Source organism: Necator americanus, chromosome IV, assembly GCF_031761385.1.
Source record: "Necator americanus strain Aroian chromosome IV, whole genome shotgun sequence".
NCBI lineage: Eukaryota > Metazoa > Nematoda > Chromadorea > Rhabditida > Ancylostomatidae > Necator > Necator americanus.
In genome coordinates this window covers 37,776,948-37,785,396 of record NC_087374.1, presented here as the reverse complement: position 1 = coordinate 37,785,396, position 8,449 = coordinate 37,776,948, and the positions used below count along the sequence as shown (strand labels likewise).

At 36.8% G+C, this 8,449-nt stretch overlaps 1 protein-coding gene across 1 annotated transcript; it reads right to left on the bottom strand.

Annotated features, from left to right (window-relative positions):
* Positions 1–225: 225 nt before the first annotated feature.
* Positions 226–444, bottom strand: RB195_003935 (uncharacterized protein; the record flags this gene model as incomplete). The annotated part of the gene is made up of 1 exon (XM_064201817.1): positions 226–444. One exon carries the CDS (start codon positions 442–444, stop codon positions 226–228), a length of 219 nt encoding a protein of 72 aa, XP_064057698.1.
* Between the last annotated feature and the right edge of the window lie 8,005 nt (positions 445–8,449).

The following is an 8,449-nucleotide window of genomic DNA, read 5'->3' as shown; positions in this document are numbered from 1 at the left end:
ACTGTTCATTATTCCGGGTTAGTACGAGGAATTTTCCTTCACCAGATCTTTTTCCTCCTTCTCCTCCTATTCCCTCTCGCTGTGGCGAGAGTTTTCGGGGTTACATATTGTTGTCAGCGGTGTCCCCGTAGCCAGTGTAAAGTACTTGGCCGCGTGCCGATTCCCAGCCATTCGGACGAGAACGATGGCATCGCCGGATGACAAATCCTGGGGTGCCAGAACTTCTCAGCGGCCGCAAACGCGGCAGAAGGTGGTCGGTGGATGTACGGGGCAGCCGTCTCCGGCACCTCCACCTCCATCCGTCCGTACGTCGTGGTCGTCGCATTGCGTCGAGTCGCGGCGGCGGCTGCGACGACGGAGGCGCTGCGAATTGATCTCGTCGCCTATTTCGTCATCCTTCCCGCCATCCTCCATCGCACGTGCCAATGACTCATCCGCATCCATAGAAATTGTACGTTTTTACGATGGCATTTCGCTCAAATTGCCAGTTTTTAGTGGAATCAATGTTTTTCCGGGGGAATTTTCTGACGTTTGACGTTTATTTTCGATGCGACACAACAATTGGTGTAAATTCTCCGAAATTTTCCACTATTGATTTCTCGTTCGCATATTTCATATCCGCTTCGTATCCCCGTCCGTCTGCAGCTGTGTTTTTGTGCTAATTTTTCTCTTTTCCTTTTCCATGTATCTTAAAGCGAGTCTTATTTACATTTTTTTTGGGTGCTTGAGATAATTACTCATTAATTACTTACTTTTGCAGATAATTACTGCTCCTGATGCGTTCTATGTTATACATTTTTCCAATTAAGGTCCCAAACACTGATACTGATCCCATTAAAAATCTTTCTACTCTTTTTAGAACAACATCTATTGCGTTTCTTTTTTTTTTCTTCTTTGAAAATTCCTACTGATTTTTTTTTGCCGAAATTGCGATTGCCCCCGTTTCTCATCAAAATGGGTTAGCTTGATAATGTTTTCTTTAGTTAATTTTTATTTTTGTTGTGATTTTTTTTATATTTTTAGTTCTTTGATTTTCTTTTCCTTACTGGTTTATCGCACCATTTCCTTCTTAATCGAATTAGTTGAGGTAGCAAGAGGGGACGAAAGAATCTGCATTTATCGTCATTTTTTTTTCATTTTTTTCATTTTCATTCATCATTTTCTCTCTTTTTTTAAGCGCAAGGGTTTGCTGAGGCATCAAAGACCATTGTCACTACTTTTTTCCCGAGCGTTTTAGTGTTTTCGTCATTCTTTCCATTTTATTCGCCATCTGTTCATGTTGGTGAAAAACACGAAAATAAAACACCTAAGAGAACAGATGTGTTGATCATCGCATGATCATCGTCGTGATGGGATCAATTTCATGGTTGTTGACGTCTTTTGTCCACATTTTTACCTCGTTTTTTTTCTCAATTCAACTCTTTATCTTCTATTATTTTATTATTTATATTATTATTATTTCATTTTATTGTTATTTTATTTTTTTTATTCATTCATCTTTTAAAATTTTGAGGGGAAAGAAGGACGTCGGTGAGTCCGGACGGCCTTGAACTAAAATTCTTATTCAGAAATTCTTCTTTGAATTTTTACTGCGTTTCGCCTGATGAGGCACGTGTGTATGTTCTGATGAGGCTTTAGTGGTCCTGAGAAGAATTTCATGATGGTGCGTAGAATTTAAAGAAAGTGAAAAGCGTTACGGTTACGCTATTATTTTCTAACTTGTAGGTGCACCAATTTACTGCTGTGTTTTCCAGATTTTCCAGATACTTTGAATGGGTCATAAAATTGTTATTTATTTGTTTTGTCGATGTATTTGTTACTTTTTATTATATCAGGTGGCGCAGTCATTCATTTTATTGATTGTAATACATGTATGTAGGTTTCATGCAGTAGGATAAAAAAAAATCGAAGATATGAGGAAAAATTTTGATGTCACATAGAACGGTCATCTGTTGGATAAAGTGCTGAAATAAGCGGTTGCTTTCAATCGATCGATATCGAAGGATTTCACCGCAACCAAATGTTCACTGTAACCACGGCCTTCTAGCTCGAACGACCGAAGGGATCATACTTCTTGAATTTTCCAATTATTCGATCTACGATTATTTATTTCGAGTTTTCCGATTATTCGTTTGTTCATTTTAAGTTTTCCGATCATTCGATTTTCGATTATTTATTTTGATTTTTTCGTTTATTATGTGGAATCTACTACTTCCCTCTCAACGTCTTCGGTCGTTCGAGCTGATGAGAGCATTTATCGATTGGTTGGGGATTTTAATACTTTTTACCCATGAGAGGCTTGTCAAATAGGTTTATTTAAGTGCCCTGGTACGTTTCAACCAAAATTCTTTCTGTTATGGACCTTGGGAGCTCTGTGTTTACTGTTACAGATTTGTTTTTTTTTTTTGACATTTTAGCAGATTTTAAACACCCTCTATTCAAAGCTCATCTATAATTCATTTGATCGTTCGTCTCCTAGTTGAATCTCGTGGAAATTTCCCTCCAAACTGCTTTTTTTGGTTTTACATTATCTTTTGCATGTTTTGTAACATTTTAGAATAAGATTTGCTTCCTCAGAATCCGGCCTGAGAATGTTCCGGCCAGTATTTCATACTTATAAATTATTTAATTTAAATTAAAATTTAATTTGAATTATTAAACAATAACGAAAATGTGATTTACCAGCTGCTTTTGGAAATGTGAGTAAGTTTTTTTTGGAATGCTTTATATTTGAGTTTTAGTGCCTCAGCCAAGAAGGTGTCGGTGCAAATTTTTTTTTGGAGGGGGGAGGAGGAGGGCAGTAAAGTCCCTGTGTTATTTGGGGGAGAGTTTCGTTGGGGGGTATCCTGTGTAGTTTCAGATGTAGATCACGAATATGACCGCAACGTACAGAAAAATTTAAATCTGAATGCCACAAATGCTTGGGTAATCGACGACAAGCAAATTTGGTTGATTTCGATTTCTTTTTCGAAAATCGTTCGCCGATTTGATTTATATGCTGAATGGATGATATATCCGTTCTCAGCATAGAATTAATCTCAGAAGCAGTCCTGAATCTTTCAAAAATTAAAAAAAATTGCTATGGTACCCTCCACTATCACTGTATCGAAGTCTCTGTTGCCGTTTTATTTTCCCCGGGATTTTTTTCTGTGGTTATGAACGATTCATTCGATCACCTGGGAACTTTCGCAATATGTTGGGGGAGGCGAAAACTTTACGAAATAATGCGATCGTTTCCATACCGTCGCGAAGTATAAACAAAACTTTATGTACAAAATAAAAACTCTGTGATTCATCCACGCCACCACTGCTGGTCTCTCATTTCGTGAAAAATCCCTCTATTCAAACATATTCGATGTGTTGACGGTATTTTCATGGTGTTCGCTGTGGTACTACGAAACAAACCTAATCAAAATCTAAAAGATGTGGGGTTCTACTGAGGGAGGGGGGTTTAAAATAATATGGACATGTTTTTTTTCGAAAATGTCTGATAATGTTCAACTGTCGCTTTTAATTTTTTTAAAGAGAAATTCCCTTTTTAGTTTCTTTTCAGTTTTTTTTTCTTTCCTTTCACTGTTAAATGTGACTTTCTGACCATATTGATTTTTTCACTGATGCTAATCAAATCATCATAAAATCTCTCCTACTTTCCTACTTCCTACTTTTTCTCTCTAATAAGCAATGTATGGATGATCCGAACTGCCGCTATTTTCTTTTTTTGTCAATTTCATGTCATTCATTCGCTCATTCAATCGTTTATTCTTCATCTCTTCATCCATTCATCTATTGGTTGACTCACTAACTTATTGGTTTATTTATTCATTTATTTATCCATTAATTGACACAAACATTAGGCATACATTATAAATACACAGCTCATTCCTTTATCATCCTTTTCCTCCTCTATTTTTATCTTTCCAGTGTTTTTTTTTGATAAGAAACTGATTGAAATGTGAGTTTTTCCAGGACATTTTTCTATTAATACGTGCGTAATGATTTACCTTTGGATCATTCTTTTATATTCACAGCTATTTCGATGAGTTTTCATCTCTTCTTAATCATATCATCGTTTTTTTGCATGCACTTTTTTCGTTCATTCGTTTTTTTTTTCATTTTTCAAAGATCACATTCATTACTGTTGTTTGTCTCATGGTCACTTTCGAATTTCATTTATGCCTTTCTGCCCTTCTGACTCATGGAATTCATGCAACGCTTCAATCGTAATTTTGTTTGAAGCGTCTTTTGCTGTCGGGCTTGATTGCAGTCGGCTAATGGAAATGTCTGGAAACATAGCCGAAAGCAAACGCTAGCGGATGACGAGGTGTTGTTCTGAAATTGTGCTTTTCAATGGAAATACTGCAGTAAAAACAAACAATTAGATGTGAGCAGTGAGTAAGGAGAAGAATAGTGGTTGTAGGGAACTTAGATTGGAGAAAGAGTGCTCACGTACTTAGTTCCAGAGGGGGAATATGTAAAAGTATGAGCTGGAGCAGGACAGAGTGAGAGTAGCGAATTTTAAATCAGTTATAAACAGTTAAAAAACAATAAACAACAAGGTTAACGTAAGTAGTTTCAAAGCCAAATTAAGAACAATCCAATGCCTGATCTTATCAAGAATATTCTAGAAGAATTCGTTGAAGCAATTTAGCAAGTGAACTTCGAGAACAACTCATTCTTTTCTTGTTTTTTTTTCCTGGAACTTCTGGGTTTTTGATGGAATAAAACCTCTTTCCCTGTATTTGCTGACCGTCTCCTTTTCCACCGTTGCACTCTAGAACTCTTCAGGCTGTGTGGTTCTCGTTATTTTTGCGGTTACCTATGCGACTTCGTATTTGTTTTCCTAGTAGTATCAGCCCTCATTGTTTACTCTCATCTCATCTCCGTTCGGTTTCAGTTGAGCGGTTTTTCTTCGCGTTCTTCTTTACCGAGAGGTTCGATTCCTCGAAAAAATTAAATCCTCTAATTGTCCTCCAACGAATTTCAAGATCTTTTTTTTTGGCTCGGCGTATTTTGACTCGTTGGTGGCATTTCGATCCTCATGGTGTTTTTTTGGTCTTTGCAAGTTTTCAGTGCTGGCGTAATCAGTTTTTTTCTAGTTTTCAGTCCGGTTAATTGCAGTTGTTATCTTTTACTCGTTAAAGTTGCTTCCTAAGTCTCTCTTCAGGATAACGGCTGTTTGAATTCGTGACCATGTCAATCATGATTTAAAAGCCTAGGGGTTATTTAATTTTACGAAAAATTTTCGGGATTTACTAGCTTCCCTTCAGGTCCCTGCAATGTGTAATTGTCGTATTTTTGGAAAATGTTGAGAACTTTAAGATAGCTACTATTATCCTAACATTATCCATTATTTTTACTTTCTCTCCCACGTCTTCGTACATTTTTTAGAATATGTTTCCCAGCATCAGCTTCCCTTAATATTTTCTCAAGTCTTTTTATCATCAATTTTATCTGGGAAACTGTAGAAATGGCCTAGCACGTTGCAGTAAAAGTAATGGAAATAAGAACAGAGATATTCATTATAATTACCTTTGTCGTTTTTACTTATGTTTACTTACTATTATTTATGTTTATTTATTTTTTACAGTGCTTTTCCTTAATTTTCTTTTGAGTCTAGAGCTTCTGGGAGCATTCAGGTTGTCCCAAAGTATAGGTGGGTGGGTAGTGAAGTCCTAAGATGGTCCCCTTTCCTGATTAGTCCTAGACTATCAGAATTTTCTCGACAACAATCAGATACGTTTACGCAGAAAATTGGGATAATTTATTCATAGTCGTTGAACGATGAATATGACGATTGCGACAGTTGTTTCTATACGATTTCCATGGTCTTCCCGTGTACATATTCCCAGTTACTAATTGACGGTAATTCGGCGGAAAAAAATCCCTCATAGCACGTCACAAATGCATGTGTTCGTTCGTGATTGATCGCATCACACCTCTCGCAATCATTTCTGTTCCGACGAACATATGGTCGTATCCGTTGTTCCTGTGATTTAGCGCGTTTCGACTTATTCTGATTAATTTCCACCTCAATCTCGTCCGGCTAGTCTTCCAGAAGTCTTGCCGGCCGACGTCGAGGAATTCCCTAATCCCCGACATGATTTGTGTGTCGCAAGTTGAGTGCCAGGCGCGATGTCTATGCGTCCCGTTTGTCATCTCAGAGACGACCCATGTCCTTCCGGGCGAGAAAAAAGAAACTGCAAGCGCTTCGAAGCTCTTCTTCGTCTCTGGAGGCGTTCAGCGGACAATTTTCTGCGTTCAGTCATTTGTATTTGGTTCTTTTATTAAAGAAATTGCTTTTCAAGTGGAACTAATGCAGAATTTCCCGTTTCTTTTTTGTTTTCTGTTTTCGAAAAGGTGAAAATAAATGCGGTGTGAAAGTAGTTTTCTAATAAAAATAAATGGTGCGAAAATAGTTTTCTTTGCACTCCAAAAACAAGACCACAACGATTTTAGGGTGAGTTTTTTGACTCGTGAATGACGCCACAGTGATTTTAGCGGTAGTTTCTTTCCTTTTCATCGTACGATACGAAATGTGCGATGAGAAGTTTGTAAAAAGGTCCCACATGTTCAAAACGAAAGTAAATAACATTTCTAATGGTAAGGATAACAAGAATTTTTCCTCTTAATTCATAGAAATTTGGGAGAAGAGTATTTGGAGCAAGAACTCACGTTAATATGTTAGTAAATCCCTTGTTATCTTAGTTGTTGTGACTAGAAAACGATAGCTTTTGGTCCCTTTGGCATTTAGGAATTTTGTTTAAGCGCTGTACTTGTGTTGACGCGGACGACCGCAACGCATGCGCTGCGATTCGCGTACCTCATCGTCGTATGCGCTTCTATGTCCAAAGCGATAAAAAAAAACGCTTCGTACATGTTTGAGTCAAAACCAGTGCCGATCTAAAGTGTGAGTTTCTCGAACCCGAGTGAAAGAGGTACGATGACTCACCCACAAAAAAGACTCTCAAGGAAAAAAGTGAATGAAGTGAAAAAGTGAAAAAATCAATAGTAAATTTCCTCTAATGGATAAATTATGTAAGTGAGATGGTTGGAAATGTAGGTAATGTTCAAATTCCCTATTTGATTAGAATTTTGAGCAATTTTTGAGGAAAGAACCATAATAGGTCAGCTTTTAACCTTCCGATAGTTTTTGGGGAACAAATGCTGCGACGTTGCACTCATTTTTTCCTGCCTCCGCAATTTTTTGAATCCATTTTCGCATTTGTGCCTTTTCCTTGCTTTCTGTTATTTTTTTTTTTCGTGCTTTCCGCTCACTGTAGAGTAGTGTCCAGGAAATTCTTCCATGGAAATTATCGTGGACGTAGCTCTGATCTGGTAAACCTCACTCGTTTCGATTCGCCCACATCTACTCAGCCCCTCAAATTCGTTCGTCACTCACTCTCTTCCTCTCAAACATCAATCATGAAACTTACACACGTCATCGTTTTATAAACATACTCTTGTCCTTGAAATCGTGTTAGGTAACCAGTTTTTTTTTCTCTGCATGAAATATTGACGGTTATGTCAACGTGAAATGTCTCTATTTGTTCAGTGTATGCGCCGCTGTAATGGATTTCTAAAAGTTCATTTGATCAAAATCGAAGTCGCAATAAATTAAAATCGAGATTGAAGATCATGAGGTCATTGGTAGGACATTTATTGTCATCTCAAAAAAGTTTATTCCTACGATTAGATGAAGAAAAGATAAGTTGGGATGCTTTTTAGCGTTGTAAATAAACAAACAAGTAAATAAAAAGCAAGAGAAGCCTAAAACTGTGGAATCCTTGTTTCCTGGTGAGGAAAGATTTTGGAGATTTTGTTCTTTTCTTTTCACAAAAATAATAGAATATATCAGATAATTCCCCGAAATTTATCTCTTGAAAAATGAAAGATTTCAACTTCATCGAGAAATCTTCACGTAATATTCCAGACATCAGCGATGTCTTTTAAACAAGTTTTTCTCATTGCTACTACTCTACGGGAGTCCATCTATGCAGACCTGTATGGAGCGGATCTCAGGATTAATCCATTGAAGCTGCATGTCGACATGACGTTATTGATACTCAGTCGTATGCGAGTCTTATGTGAAAGAATCCAGTATTTTTTTCCAGAGAACTTTCTTCCAGCATTAAGCAAAATTTCGAATTTTCCACTTTAATAATCGTTTAATAGAATTAAAAGTTAAAGTAGTTTGATTAAAACTTGCTATATTTCTTTCATTCTTATTGGAATTCCGTACTAACGGATTTTGTCTTGTGGAAAATTATTTGCTTTGTTTAATTAATTAGTTAATTCAAACAGATTTTTTGGTTTAAAAATAGCATATATATATTATTTAAACATAAATTTTTTGCTTTTTTTTTGCTGGAAAAAAAGCGAAAATAGCTAATTGTTGAAAATTGACTAGTTTGTGAAATTGTGGCGTCAATTCGTACTGCTTTCCGGCTAT